This window comes from Cherax quadricarinatus, chromosome 19 (assembly GCF_038502225.1).
Source record: "Cherax quadricarinatus isolate ZL_2023a chromosome 19, ASM3850222v1, whole genome shotgun sequence".
NCBI lineage: Eukaryota > Metazoa > Arthropoda > Malacostraca > Decapoda > Parastacidae > Cherax > Cherax quadricarinatus.
The window spans coordinates 43,453,330-43,469,738 of record NC_091310.1 but is presented as its reverse complement, the minus strand read 5'-3'; the positions used below and the strand labels follow the sequence as shown (position 1 = coordinate 43,469,738).

The 16,409-nt window shown below is 38.7% G+C and overlaps 1 protein-coding gene across 7 annotated transcripts in view; it reads left to right on the top strand.

The window, feature by feature from the left end:
* The window catches only part of LOC128688371 (serine/arginine repetitive matrix protein 5), a 113,711-nt gene that overhangs the window by 62,011 nt on the left and 35,291 nt on the right, over positions 1-16,409 (top strand). For 6 of the 7 annotated variants that reach the window (XM_053776201.2, XM_070086758.1, XM_070086757.1 and 3 more), the window contains one exon: positions 5,673-5,762. The exons of the other annotated variant lie outside the window; for it this stretch is intronic. In XM_053776201.2, the coding sequence (XP_053632176.1) occupies positions 5,673-5,762 (90 nt within the window). The remainder of the gene's footprint in view (positions 1-5,672; positions 5,763-16,409) is intronic. 7 annotated transcript variants of the gene reach the window in all.

The window sequence follows — 16,409 nt, the reverse complement described above, 5'->3', positions numbered from 1 at the left end:
ATTTCAAAGCACCTTTGAAACATTGCTTTGGTGTACATTTTTTTGAAGTTTGAAATGGCCTACTGGTCCATGGGCTGGATGAGAAAATTGGTATTGGGGGGCAGTAACTTCACTGTGATGAACTTACACTCCTCAAACATTAGGTCTTGCAAGTCTGGAAGATGAGCAGAAGCATTGTCCAGTACCAGGAGGCACTTAAGTGGCAGTTTATTTTCCAGAGGTATTCTTCACACTTAGGCCAAACACTTTATTGACCCACTCAATGAAAATTAGCCTCGTGACCCATGCCTTATTGTTAGCCCTTGACATCACACACAATTAACTCTTCATGACATTGTTTTTCTTGAACACTTTGGGATTTTCAGTGATACACGAGTAAAGGCTTCACTTCGAAATCCCCACTAGAGTTACCACAGAACAAGAGAGTTAACCTATCCTTCATAGGCTTGTGTCCTGGCAGTGCCTTTTCCGCCTGTGTGATGTAGGTCCTCTCTGGCATTTTCTTCCAAAACAGGCCTGTTTCGTCACAATTGAACACTTGTTGGGGGAGGAATCCTTCAGCCTCTACGTAATCCTTGAATTCGTGCACAAATTCTTCAGCCGCATGTTTGTCTGAACTTGCAGTCTTACCATGCCTTACAACACTGTGTATGCCACTACGCTTCTTGAATCTGTCGAACCAGTCTTTGCTGGCCTTAAATTCGCTAACAGCAGCACTCATTCCCAGCATTTTCTTTACGAGATCCGCATGCAGCTGCCTGGCCTTCTCGCAGATTATCTCCTCCGAAACACTATCTCCCACTAATTGTTTTTGGTTGATCCACACCAACAACAACTTCTCCACATCCTCGATTGTTTGAGACCTCTGTTTGTTAGCATATTTACACCTTTTGCAACATCAGCTTCCTTGATTTCTGCTTTCTTCAACAGGATGGAACTAATTGTTGATGTAGATTTCCCATATGTCCTGGCCAGCTCCGTCACATGTACACCACTTTCATATTTTGCGATAACTTCTTTCTTGAATTCTATCATGTTTTTCACCTTCTTTGCCAAAGGGCTGGCACTCTGAACTTTCTTTGGCCCCATGGTGGCTTATTTCACAGTTGCAATCGATAAACAAGCACCAAAAACAATAGATGAATGCACGGAGTATTCCTAACCCAACGAGAGAGACACGCAGACTGAGTCTGACACGCTTGAGGAAGTGCATTGCCAGCGGGTGGATGCGTCTCATACCAACGATTTCTGAGTGGATGGCCGATATCCAGGGGAATTTCACCGAAAAAAGTGCTTGATTTCTGAATTGGCCGATTTTCGCACCGGCCAATGTCCGGGGTCCACTGTATAAGATTTTTGTCGAAGTGAAGGCATATGCAGATACAGTATCATAATCAACAGATCAGTACTGTATTCACAACTGAACCTAAGGACAATATCAACAAAAGTGTGGAATATGTAGAAAAAAGGTATATTCTATAATGTACGTATATAGGGAAACAAAATAATTAGAATTTTTGTTTTCCTTAACATTTGATGGTTCTGAATCAAAGCATTGCCCAAATAAAATGGTTTCCTTTATGCCTGTTTCGCAGTGGCATACATAAAAATGGGGTGCCAGCCAGCCTCTTATTTACAGCCTCTAGTTGCTTTTACAACTTGCTTACAGGGAAGAATTCTAGCCCATTTCCCATGTGTAGAACAAAAAGTATTTTAGAACAGGCAAAGAAAGCAGTATCATGGGACAATGTAGGACCATAATAGAAATTTTGAGAATCTCAATTTTATATTTAAATCTGATTGTGATTATGTATGAGCGAGGTGAAAGTGTTGAAAGATGAAAGTATTTTCATTTTGGGGATTTTCTTTCTTTTTGGGTCACCCTGCCTAGGTGGGAGACGGCCGACTTGTTGAAAGAAAAAAAAATTGTGTAAAGAATTATATTATTGAATCAAACCTTATTACATCAGTTCCAGACTTCAGTTTGTTTGTAAGTCATTTTTAACTTGAAGACAGTTGTGTTCACCCAAATCTGGGGTAATCTCGACAAAAGACCTGGAAATCTAGTCACTTTTGGTAATCTATTACTTGGTGACCTGGCTTGTCTATGTTCATTCCAGTTGAAAGTCAGTGTGATATCTATCAAGAACACCAAATAAGAATTTGATGTAGTGCATCTTTAGTTTTGATAATGTTACTTTAGGATCAATAGGCTCACTTTGGTCAATGTCTCAGTTGTAAATGTAAGTAGCAACAAAGTTCATTATGTCTTGTTACTATACAGTATAATTTATACACTGTATCGAATGCAGCAATAAAAAATCTTGGCGACTAATATAGTACAATATATTCTGAGTCAGGGATGTGTATATTTACCGAGGCAGAATAGAACTTCATACTATTAACGTGTTCCTTTTTCACCGGCATAGCTTGGCACAAGGTCAGTTAGTCTCCAAATTAAATATTTATGAATTATGATTATTACTGCATTAGTATTATTGATATATACAGTAGTGCATTTATAATAAAGTATATATGATAAATTTAAGTTTTGAAGAGGTGTGTGTATCCTTTACTAATTTTACAAAGTGAAGTGACCAGATATGAAAATTATTAACAAGCAATAAGTCTTAGGCTTTACTGATTTGTTGTATATTCAGTTCTTGACATAACCTGAAATTAATTTAAGTGAGAACTGCACTTTTCCTTGTTATTGTGGCTTCATGTGCATTTCTTCTGCACTTCATATTTCTGATGTATAGTTTTTAGACCTGTCTAAACTATTTAGTTTAGTTGTTAATCTCACTTGTTGCTTTTATTTTACATGCATGTACTACTAGTGGTGTTATAAAGTGTGACCTGCCTAACATTTGTAGTATTCAGTCCAGAAGTTCCTAGTAAGATTACTTCTGCATGATCATCCCTCTGTCTACCTGGGGGAGCGGGAGTTTGTCTGACTGATGTGTTTTATGACATTAAAAAATATATATAGTACTGCATATGAGGGGAAATATTTTTTAGATTGAGATATAGCAAGTATAGCTAGGGAAAGGATTGGGTTAGAATAGACCACTGAAATACTTTGAGTAGGCAAGAAGAAAAACATCTTAAGGTTAAATAGCCTGACCTTAGAGTAGGTTTTAAGTGTTTTTTGGGACTTAACGCAGTAGTCCCATATACATTACTATTAAAATACTGAGCCAGTATTTTTCATATTTATTGAACACGGCCAATATGGCCACAGAAAACAGGACTAGGGTAAAGTCATGTGGAACCCAGCATACTCACCTGCTTGTGTTAATGGGGCTTGGAGTGATACTTTCATTCTCCTTGGGCTTTGCCATAATTGCATTTTGAACTTCTGTATGAGTTACAGTGGTATCTCGGTATACGTCCTTAATTCGTTCCAGGACCTTGGACTTATACCAAACAAGACAATACCAAATGAATTTTCCCATAAGAATTATAGGTAAAACGATTAATCCATTCCTATGAAAAAAAATCCTATTGTTATTGGCATGTTATACTTTGATGGGGTTGTATAAAATAATTTAAACACTGCTTAATACTAAAATACATACATAAATACAAAAGAATTAGATGAAATAAATGCAGATTTAACCTCACTTTACTTTGCTGAAAAGTCAGGTGCCTATTAGAATAGTGCTGAGAAGGGAGGAGGAAGAAATGTTATTGTTTGGAAGGAGAGTCCCCTTCTCTTCTGTTTTTTTCCCTATTTGGACCTGCTGAAGCTCACCAGGTTTGACTTGTACTAGAAATCTGTCCAAAGAACTTTGCTTCTACTTTCTCTTCAGGATGTTTCGGAAATGTGACATTGTCTGGTCATTCCAGATAATGCTATTACGGCTTGTTTGGGCTTTGTTGGGGTGGTACTTCTCTGCAGAATTTTTGATGTCCATCCATTTGGCAAAGATTTCCTTGATTAATGAAGTAGGGGCTTCCTCTATCTCCTCTTCTGAGCCTATAGAGAGTGCATCCATCTTAGTTTTGTGCTCCTCCTCCTCAAGTTCCTGCAGCTCCTCAGTGGTTAGCTCTTCCCTGTGCCCCTCCACTAACTCCTCCACATCACCATCACTCATGTCCAGACCCATGGACCTGCCCAGAGAGACACTATCCTCCACTATAGACACAGCCTCAAAGCCCCTTTCAGCCACTGCTTCTGGCCACAAATTCCTCCAAGCAGAGTAGGCAGTCGTGACTTTGTCTCGAGAGAGGGTTAAACAAGGGTAGCACGCGGTGTCATGACTCATTTTGACCTATACAAGTTCTAGCACACAAGTCATATTCCAAACAAAGGTCGTATACCAAGCAAAAATTTTCACGTCCAAACAGGATGTATACCAAGTTGGACTTATTCCAAAGCGGACGTGTATTGAAGTACCACTGTACTTTTCACTACATCCTGTTGCCATTTACTATATCAGACTAATGTTTCCTGGAACCATTATCCTCCTGACCAGATCTCAGACTAGGCTTCTTAAATTATAAAGGAATTTTTGTAGGAATGAGAATTGCAGTATAAGTTACTGTACTCTAAATGTAAGTAGGAATTTTTAAGATTTACTAGTCATCTTTCTGACGTATTCATGACACAGGAAGAATTTACCAGCAACACTGCAAACATTGAACAGGCTGACATTTTACACTCATGACAAAGACTGTAGTTCCTCCCTGGATAATTGCTGTCTATCACTCTTCTGTGGATCTCTGGGTTGGAAGTATGAGGTAGGTTGCAGGATTTTGCAACCATGATCTGTATTTTTCACATGACCTTTACATTCTACTTAACATCACCATGTAATAATTTTATTTCCTGTGGCACATTGTTCACATGTCTCTGAAACACCATGGGACTGAGACCTGAACTTGAAGCAACTTTAATTTTTAAATTCTTTTTATTGATGAAACGTACATAAAGCTAACAAATTGAGAACCAGTGCTTCCTCATATTCTGACGTCAATCACAATATAATGGTCAATGTTTTAATGGTGTAGCTATGTAATTAGAGTACTGCACTGAATTGCCTCTTAGGAAGTTTACCAGGTGAACTTGGTTAATGGGGCACAGTGTTATTACTGTTGATATTGGTGCTTTCATGTTTGTAGTGCTGCTCATTAAGCTAAGAATATAATTTTCATAAAGAGCATTAAAATACTTCACAGGTAAGTTAGGATTTTATACAACCCTGTACTCTGCTTTTAGGGCTGTTAGTTTTGTATGTACATTCACTTCCCTTGTACGTAAGCTGTTTGATAGGCAGTTTTAAATTTTAGATTGCTTGAATTTAGAAATTAGTTCAATAACAGCACAGTATCATACAAGCACTTAAGTGCATGTCTGTTTTCTGCAAGTTCATGTATGTATTGTGACACACTTTTCCCCAAAATATTTCATTCTTTAAGCAATTGTTCAGTCCTTTCCTTTTTCATTTTTATATTTTTAACTCTTATCCTCTATCTCTTCTTATTGGTATTAGTTATTGTTAAGTACCATTTTCTTCAGTAGTGCTGAAATATTTCTCTCTGCATTTCTGTAGTTTGTTGTATGTCTCACATTTTTTTTATCTCCACATTTCATCACTCCTCTATACCATTCTTTTACCTGCTTTTCTATTTTAGACTTGAATTTAGACTATTGACTGTATTTTCAGATCACCTTTACGAGGCACCAGTGGGAGTTATGGAGACTATGACCGGTACTCTACTGCCCAACGCTCTCCTGAGCGTCAGTATTTAGACAGGTTAGTTACCTTCCCCCTTTTTTCTCTTTTGCCACTAAACTACTCTCCCCACTTTCTACTACCACTGTTTCTTCTACTACTTCCACTACTTACCTACCACTACTTCCTCTTCTCTTGTTCCCGTCCCTTTTCCAGCTTGCCTATACAGTGGACCCCCGGTTAACGATATTTTTTCACTCCAGAAGTATGTTCAGGTGCCAGTACTGACCGAATTTGTTCCCATAAGAAATATCGTGAAGTAGATTAGTCCATTTCAGACCCCCAAACATACACGTACAAACGCACTTACATAAATACACTTACATAATTGGTCGCATTCGGAGGTAATCGTTATGCGGGGGTCCACTGTATAAACTGGCTTCCTCACTCTTCTGTTAGTGTGACTTTGTGAGCGGTTCAAGTTGGACCAAAACATCTTCGTAAGCTGCTGCTGCTCTCCTCGTGTGGGTTATTTGTGTATTGTTCCAGTCACAGCTCAAATGGTCAATAGCTAAATAGTACTGTGATTCACACAATCTACATGAGCCACATGGAACCTTTGTCATTCTTTGCCTGCAGTATATGGTCATGTTTCTTAACTTGCACTTAAGGATTTTCATTCAGGCTGTGCCTCAGTTGGCTTGTCCCATACAGGCCATCTAGATGTCTTCAGTTTGAGGGAAGCCTTGCTGTCATTCATATTTCTCTATTAATTTCCCAGTTTTCTCCAGGATGCATTTTTCTTCGAGAACCTAAGCTACATAACAATTGGTCTTCCAATATCTGGTTGTGTACTTTTATATTCATCAGACCTCCATCCTGGTGAATCCTACAATGAAAGCATATTTCTTGTTAGTAAAGACGTCCAACGTTCACGGATTTTTTATTTTTTTTTTTATTATCACACTGGCCAATTCCCACCAAGGCAGGGTGGCCCGAAAAAGAAAAACTTTCACCATCATTCGCTCCATCACTGTCTTGACAGAAGGGTGCTTTACACTACAGTTTTTAAACTGCAACATTAACACCCCTCCTTCAGAGTGCAGGCACTGTACTTCCCACCTCCAGGACTCAAGTCCGGCCTGCCGGTTTCCCTGAATTCCTTCATAAATGTTACTTTGCTCACACTCCAACAGCACGTCAAGTATTAAAAACCATTTGTCTCCATTCACTCCTATCAAACACGCTCACGCATGCCCGCTGGAAATCCAAGCCCCTCGCACACAAAACCTCCTTTACCCCCTCCCTCCAACCTTTCCTAGACCCACCCCTACCCTGCCTTCCTTCCACTACAGACTGATACACTCTTGAAGTCATTCTGTTTTGCTCCATTCTCTCTACATGTCCGAACCACCTCAACAACCCTTCCTCAGCCCTCTGGACAACAGTTTTGGCAATCCCGCACCTCCTCCTAACTTCCAAACTACGAATTCTCTGCATTATATTCACACCACACATTGCTCTCAGACATGACATCTGCACTGCCTCCAGCCTTCTCCTCGCTGCAACATTCACCACCCATGCTTCACACCCATATAAGAGCGTTGGTGAAACGGATTTTTTATTTTCACTATATTGGAGCAGATGTCGTATTTGGAAGATGGTACAGATCATCTTCTTGCACCCTTGTCTGTAGCTGTTCTACACGCTTTACTTTCAGCATTATTTAAGTCACTCATACTAGGTCATTTTAATTCCTTGCACTGCGTGAGGAAGTGGAAAAGGAATCCTTACGTAAGCCATGCATGTCATAAAAGGCGACTAAAATGCTGGGAGCAAGAGGCTAGTAACCCCATCTTCTGTTGACATTACTAAATGTAAAATGAAGAAAAACTTTGTTTCTTCTTTTTTTGGGCCACCCTGCCTCGGTGGGAGACAGCCATTGTGTTAAAAGAAAAAAAAATCTTATAAGCAAGAAAATTGTGTAGTGAAATGCTTGAGTGGCATCAGCTAATAAAACAGACAATCCACAGTTGTCTGCTACTCATTTGGGCTACATAACCATTTCCAAACACTTCTACATCAACAAACAAGAGAAATAAAGATTTAAGATTAGGTAAAATTTCATAGTGTTATTTTTCTTGTTTATCTCTTTCATACTGATAAGATTGAGTATTAAATTTATAAGCCACTGGGAGTGTATCAGTCTTCTCTGTTTTCTTTGTAACATCATGTTCATTTTCTCTGGAGGGAATTGACAGTATTGCATCAAACAGCAGTTGTCTGTAAGCCTTAAGCAGATTTATTGAACCCTTTGAGGGTTTCGGCCATACTAGTATGGCTTACGACCCAGGGTTTTTGACGTACGCCTAAATTCTAGCGCCCTCAAATCTAGTGGGAGAAAGCTGGTAGGCATACATATGAAAGAATGGGTCTCTGTGGTCAGTGTGTGCAGTATAAAAAATATCCTGCAGCACACAGTGCATAATGAGAAAAAATAAACTTTGACCGTGTTTTTGGAATAAAACAGCGACTTTGCACTGTATTTTCGTATGGTATTTTTTGTTGTATTCTAGTTTTCTTGGCCTTATTTTATAGAATGGAAGACATATTACAGAAATTGAGATGATTTTGACTGGTTTTACAATGAAAAGTACCTTGAAATTGAGCTCAAAGTAGCAGAAATGTTCGATTTTTACCAAAGTTCAAAAGTAAACAAATCATGCCAAGCGTCCAATACACATCAACTGGTGAGTCTAATATTCTTTCACAAGTGCGCTGATATTATTTATACCACTTCTACACTAATGCAGTCTGCGTAACAGTAAATCTTCTATTTTTTGTAAGAATAAAAATTGAAAGTGGAAAGCCAAAGAAATATAAGAGTGACCTGGGGATGTGACTAACGAATAGAGGAAATGTTATTTTAGTGCCAGAAATGTCTTTCTTGTTTATTCTGGACCCTATTTGGAAATTGGCAACTTTTGAAATTTGTGTGAAATTGGCAAAATTGCTAAATTCTGACCACTGTATTGGATAGTTGAAATCAGTAAATGGGTGGTTTCTTGTACTCATTCAATAGAAAAAAATGGAGTTCTAGAGAAATAGTTATGATTTTTGTTGACTAGTACACTGGAATTGGCCGAAAATAGGGCTCAAAGTGGGCAAAATCGCTGATGCATAAACATCGTCTAGACCGCTAACTTCGCGAGAGAATAATTCCGTAAGTTTTCCATCAAATTTCATACTTTTGGTGTCATTATGATCGGGAAAACATTCTCTATCTTTTCATAAGAAAAAATAATTTTTTTTTTTTATATAAATTTGGCCGACCCTGAGAACAAGTCTCGGAGAGGGCCTGTCGACCCTCAAAGGGTTAATACAGGTCGACCATCACTAATCCAGCATCATCAAGACCTGTAGGCTGCTGAATTAATTATTTTGCTTAATCAGAGTGGTTAGGTTAGAATACGCTTAACCCAACAGCTAGTTCATAGAGAAAAATTTTGGCTTGTTCATTCACCAGATCTCCAAATTTGTATTAGTGAATGCCAGATCAGTGATGGCTAGCCAAGTTTTTAGTTAGAAGTTGAGTATATAACACAAATTTCTAGATTAATGAGCATTTATGTCTACAATGCAGAATGTCAAAATGTCCATTATTTTTGATGAAGTAAATTTTAAAAATTTATTTGACATTTTTGAACGTGTCATGAACCTAAACCAATTTTTCCTATAAATTATTCCCATTACATGGTGTAAAGTTGCATAATCTTGAATGTAATCCTCACATTATGCAAGGTCTTACTGTAGCTGTTTTGAACATACACTTCCTCTGTAATTTTTTCAACTGCATTCCTATTCCATGGTGGTGTATACTGGTGGTTCCAAGTTCTTGGCTGGAGTTATGTGTGCAGATGTCTTTCCATGTAGAACAGTCCAGGGTCATTTAACACATTCATTGTCGGTCCTGTTGTATCATGGCTTTGAAGCCAGTGTCAGTTCCTTAGTTTGATGCCATGAGCTCAGCTCACTCAGATGAGCTGTAAGCGGTAAATTTGGGCCTAGGTATGAGAGAATGGATCTTTGCACCATATAAAAAAAAATCCTGCAGCACACAGTGCATAATGAGAAAAAACTGCAACTGTGTTTTTGGTTTAAAACTGACTTTGTGGTGTATTTTTGTATGGTTTTTATGGTTGTATTCTCAGTTTCTTGGCTTCATTTAATAGAATGGAAAATATATTACAGAACTAGAGGTGATTTTTATTGGTTTCAGGACTGAAAATAGCTTGAAATTGAGCTCAAAGTAGCAGAAATGTTTGATTTTTGCCAATACAATGGAACCTCGGCTTACAAATGCCCCACCATGCGAATTTTTCAGGAAATGAGCAGTCGCTCAGTCGATTTTTTGCTTCTGGATACGAACGAAATTTCAGGATGCAAACTTTCCCCTCAAGGGAGGTTCTTTGGTGAGGGGCTTTTGATCTAGGGAATTGGATCTGTGCTCCAGTTCACTAAATTGATAATAATTATTGTAATACATATGTACTACTAATAATAATACATTGCAGCAGGCCTGTTGGCCCAAACTAGGCAGGTCCTTCACAGTCCATTCCACTAACAGAATATTTGCCCAACTCAGTTTTCTATGCTACCCAAGCAATGAGCTTTAATTCTATTTTATCGTGTGCAAGTCCCACTCACATCCAACCCCTCACTCGTATATTTATCCAACACATATTTGAAACTACCCAAGGTTTTAGCCTCAGTAACCATACTAAGCAGACTGTTCCACTAATCAAGCTAAGAACATAAGAAAGGAAGAACACTCCAGCAGGCGTGTTGGCCCATACTTGGCAGGTCCTTCACTAATCCGACCCACTAACAGAATAAACGCTACCCAAGCAATAAGGTTTGATAATTCTATTTACTCACGTGCAAGTCCCACTCAAATCCAACCCCTCTCGCTCAATCAATCAATCAATTTTATTTCTTTGCAAGTAGTACATTGAGATTATGTATTTACAGTAATGAGTTGCAGTGCAAAGAGAGCCTCTGTCATGCCTATTCATTATGGGCAGACTTAATTTAATAGCTTACTGATTACTTAATACTAAAGAATTTATCATAGTTTAAATTGTACAATAGTTTCAATAGCAAATATCTAAATTATATCATGGGAATGTAACATTGTGATTTGCTGAAAGTAGTTTGCAGTATGAGAATGCTACAATTGGGTGTAGGGCAGTACGGTTTTGGGTTGGAATTTGTACTACTATGTAATAAATAATAGTCTGTGTATGAACTTGGGCATCTAGTCTTGAAGCTTTGAGATTTAGGTAATTGGGAGATTTTTTGGTAAAGTTAAATATTGAGTATTTAGTCTAGGGTGAGCGAGTGGCATTTGAGAAGTCTTAAATTGATTTTCAGACTGGATTACTTTAGTATTTTCTGGTAATGAATTCCAGATTTTGGGGCCCTTTATGTGCATAGTTTTACACAGTGTGATATAGACTCGGGTTACATCAAAAAGAGATCTGTGTCTTGTGTTATGGTTGTGTCCTGTTAAGGTTGATGAGGAGAAGTTTGAGTGGAGGGTTTGTTTGAGTGTAGTGTTCTATGTATGTCGTAGGCTGTGTTGGTGAGTATGACTGGGTTTGGGTGAGAGAAGATGTATGTAGTGTGATCTGCAAATAATATGGGTTTGAGTAACTGTGATGCATTTGGTAGGTCATTGATGTAGATGAGAAAGAGGACACTTCCTTGTGGGACACCTACTGTGATTGGTTGAGTGGAAGAGTTAGCACCATTTGTGTACACATATTGGCTTCTCTTACTAAGGTATGACTTTAGGTAGTTGAGGGAGTGCTCTCTTATACCATAGCGTGTTAATTTAGTGTGCAGCAATTCATGATCGACTGTATCAAAAGCTTTACGTAAATCAATGAAGATTCCCAGCGGGACTCCTTTCTTCTCGAGAGTGGTATATATTAGTTTTAGCATGTGTATAATAGCATCATTTGTGTTTTTATTATTCCTGAATCCAAACTGACAGGGATTTAGTACATTGTGAGAGACGAGGTAGGAATAGATCTGTCTATGAATTAATTTTTCAAATATTTTAGAGAGCAGTGGTAAGTTAGATATTGGTCTATAGTTATTCAAGCCCGCTTGATCACCTCCTTTATGGATCAGGGTGACCTTCGCTATTTTGAGAGTTGCTGGGAAGGTGGAGGATTCAGTGGATTTGTTAGTGTTGCAGTAATTGGTGACAGTACTTGTGAAACTTTTTTGCACATGAGAGTTGGCAAGTTGTTTGTTTCCTGCCTTGTTTTTAAGGGTGTTGATGATGAGCAAGACTTCTGTTGGGTTGGTTTGAGCTACGAATAGTGTATTTGGGTAGGTGCCCGTGAGGTAGTCTGACGGACGGGTGTTTGAGCTTGGGATTTTGCTCGCTAGATTCTTTCCTATGGTGAAGAAAACATTGTTTGCTGTTTCAGTTGGTGGGAGTAGGGTTTTGTCTGATTTTGTTAATTTGATTGTTTTGTTTTTGGATATCTTTTTAGTTCTTAGAATTTCAGATAGGGTTTTCTGGGTCTTTTTCACATCACCTTTTATATTATGTAATCTGTTTTCATAATACAATTTTTTTGACCTTCTTATCAGGCTGGAAAGGGTTGACGAGTAACGTTTAGACTGATCTGTAGTTATTTGACCCATTCTGTACTGCTTTTCATATTGGTGCTTTATGTTAATGGATTTAAGGATGCTGGGTGTCAGCCAGGGACTATTCAGTCTCATAGCTGTGATCTGTTTAGTTTTTTTAGGGCAGTGCTTGTTATAGAGGTAGTGGGCTTTTTTAGGAAATTATTAATACATTCATCCATATCTGTATGTTTCAAACTCATTATGCCAGTCATCATTATTCATAGCTGTTATAAAGTTATTAACAGCTGTCTCATTATGTAGTCTGAAGGTAACTTTAGTAGTGTCTTGGAGCAATTTACCAAGGTTGGTTATGAGAAAGGTAGGGTAGTGGTCTGTGATTATGCCTGATTTTAAAGGGGATATGGTGCTAGTCCAGATGTGGTCTAATAAAGAGATACTAGTCTCGGAGATTCTTGTAGGTTTTAATATTGTTGGTAGCAACAAGCAGTTGCTCATAGTGTTTGTGAATTCGGTTACTTGTGGGTCCTGGTGATGTAGTAGATTTATGTTGAAATCTCCTGTTAGCAGCAGGTTGTCGTTGTTCATATGTGCATCAGTTATCAAGTTACCTAATTTTTCACTAAAATGGTGAATGTTTGACTGTGGTACTCTGTAGATGTGTACAGCTATGAGGGGTTTTGCAGGTCTTTTGATTTAAATTTAGCTATAATATATTCACCATGTTCATCCTTTGTGCTAGAATTATTGATACTTTCAAGTTGATATACTCGTGCATTTATCCAACCTAAATTTGAAACTACCCAAGGTTTTAACTTGGATAGGACCTTGGGTAGCTTTAAAAAGAGATTGGATAAATATGAGTGAGAGGGGCAGGGTATGATTGGTGTTGTGGGTAAATATCATAAGAAAGGAGGAGCACGGCAGTAGGCCTGTTGGCCCATACTAGGCAGGTCCTTCACAAATCCAACCCACTAACAGAATAAATGTACCCAAGCAATAAGCATTGACAATTCTATTTACTCATCTTGACTTTGTGCTAATGGAGTTCCAGGAAGCTGATATCGAAGAAATGCTGATGCACCTGTTGTGCATTCCTTGAGTGATGGTGAAATTAGATGAATTGTGATAGATAAATAAGCTGTAGAGTTCGCATTAGCATCGTATTGAATTATTTTGTCATGCCTCCTGAGAGCAGGAATTTCGCTGAAACAGATTAGTGCTATTTCAGTTAATTTAAATGAGGAAAATTGACTCGGCATACAAACAAATTGGGATACGAACAAGGTCACGGAACGTATTAAATTCGTAAGCCGAGGTTCCATTGTATTCCAGAGTACACAAATGACGTTGTTTATCCAATATGCATCCAACTGGCCAGTCTAATATGCATTTAGGAATGTGCTGATATTTATACAGTTAGTACAATAATGCAGTAGTCTGCATAACAGTAAATTCTCTATTTTTTGTTGTGAAAAATTCAAACCGAAAAGCAAGCATAAAGAGGGGCCTGGAGATGTGACTAAGGAACAAAGGAAATGTTTATTTAGTGCCAAAAATGTCTACATTGTTTATTCTGGACCCTATTTTCAAATTGGCAATTCTTGATTTTTGTATGAAATTGGCCAAATTACAGATTTCTGATCACCTTATTAGGTATGTAGTTGAAATAGGTAAATGGGCAGTTTCTTGTACTCAGTTGATAGAATAGAAGGAATACTGGCAAAATAGCTGAGTTTGGTTGACTGGAACAATGGAATTCATCAAAATACTGCAAAGTGGGCAAAATTGCCAATGCGTAAATATCGCCGAGACTGCAAACTTTGCAAGAGTGTAGTTCCGTAAGTTTTTCAGCACGCTGTTTTGGTTTAAAACGGTGAATTTGTGGTGTATTTTTTGTATGGTTTTATGGTTGTATTCTTGGTTTGTTGATCTATGACATTAAGATGGTTCGGACATTTAGAGAGGAGAACAAAATAGGATGACTTGGCGAGCATGTGACTTAGTAGTAGAGGGAAGGTAGAGTAGGGATTGTCCTAGGTTGTGCCTCTCCCACTCTTATCATTTGCTTGCCTTTTGCACTCTCTCACCACTCGCTTCACCTTTCTTTTGCTCTCTATATACTCTGCCCTTCTTATATCACTTCTGCTTTGTAAAAACCTCTCATAAGGTGCCTTTTTCTCTTTTGTCACACCCTTTACCATGTCATTCCACCAGTCACTCCTCTTTCTTCCTGTACCCACCCTCCTATATACTAATACAGTGGACCCCGACTTACGATGACCTCAACCTATGATAAAACCGACCTACGATGCTTGTCAGCGTAAAAATTTGATCCCAACTTAAGTTGAAAAACCCAACTTACATCATTCGTCCCGTACGCGTTACGCGCGTCTGGCTGGCCTGCCTTCAGTTAGTATGCCAATGTTTACAAGACAGGACGGTCGCTTCCACGCATACATTAGGAACATTTTGTATTATTCCAGTGTTTTTTAGTGCTTGCAACTGCTAAATAAGCCACCATGGGCCCAAAGAAAGCTTCTAGTGCCAACCCTGTGGTAAAAAGGGTGAAAATTACTATTGAAATGAAGAAAGAGATAATAAGTTTGAAAGTGGAGTGCATACCTCTGAGCTGGCCAGGTTGTACAACAAATCCCAGTCAACCATTGCTACTATCATGGCCAACAAAAAAGTAATCAAGGAAGCTGTTGTTGTGAAAGGTGCAAGTATCTACGAAACACAGATCGCAAGTACTTGAAGTTGTTGAGAGACTGTTATTGGTGTGGATAAATGAAAAACAGATATCAGGAGATAACATCTCTCAAGCGATCATGTGTGAAAAGGCAAGGCAGTTGCATGACAATTTAATTAAAAAAATGCCTGCAACTAGTGGTGATGCGAGTGAATTTAAGGCCAGGAAAGGTTGGTTTGAGAGATTTAAGAATTGTAGTGGCATACGTAGTGTGATAAGGCATGGTGAGGCTGCCAGTTCAGACCAAAAAGCAGCTGAAAAATATGTGCAGGAATTCCAGGGGTACATAGAGGCTAAAGGATTGAAACCCCAACAAGTGTTTAATTGTGATGTGCTCCTGGTCATCCTTCAGACTTGGCAGAGCGAATTTCAGGGGAGTTGAGCTTTATTAACCCTTAAATGGTCCAAATGTATATATACGTTCATTCTAGCAGCGCCCCGAATATTTTGAAAAAAAAAAAAATCATAGAAAAAAAGGGCACATTTTTTTAAGTGTTTCAGAATAAAAAAAAAATTAGGGTCAGTACTTACCAAGATATGAGGCAGAGAAGTTGGCACTGGATGCTCACGTGATGGCAACATGGAGTCCTGTCGCTTGCAGAAGTGTTGCTGATATACCTTTTTTTCTATTTTTCTTATTATTTTATATAATATTTATGTTCTGATAATTACAATTTATAGTAGTTCTTGACATTTCATAACCAATCTTTGTTCTGACACTAATATTAGGTACTAAAATTGTACTCAAATTGTCACAAACACACTGACAGGTGGACATTTACACTTGTCTTGGCCATTTGCTATTGTCTTGGAATATAAACAAAGTATTTATAGGTCCCAGCAATGTTTTGGATATGTGGAAGTATATAATAATAGTGAGGAGGAGGAGAAGGAGAAAGGAGGAGGAGGAGAAAGGAGGAAGAGGAGGAGAAAGGAAGAGAAGGAGGAAGAGGAGGAGAAAGGAGGAAGAGAAGGAGGAGGAGGAAGAGGAGGAGGAGGAGAAGGAGAAGGAAGAGGAGAAGGAGAAGGAAGAGGAGAAGGAGAAGGAAGAGGAGAAGGAGGAGGAGAAGGAAGAGAAGGAGGAGGAGAAGGAAGAGAAGGAGGAGGAGAAGGAAGAGGAGAAGAAGGAGGAGAAGGAGAAGGAAGAGGAGGAGAAGGAGAAGGAAGAGGAGGAGAAGGAGAAGGAAGAGGAGGAGAATGAGAAGGAAGAGGAGGAGGAGGAGGAAGAGGAGGAGGAGGAGAAGGAGGAGGAGGAGAAGAAGAAGGAGGAGGAGAAGGAGGAGGAAGAGGAGAAGGAAGAGGAGGAG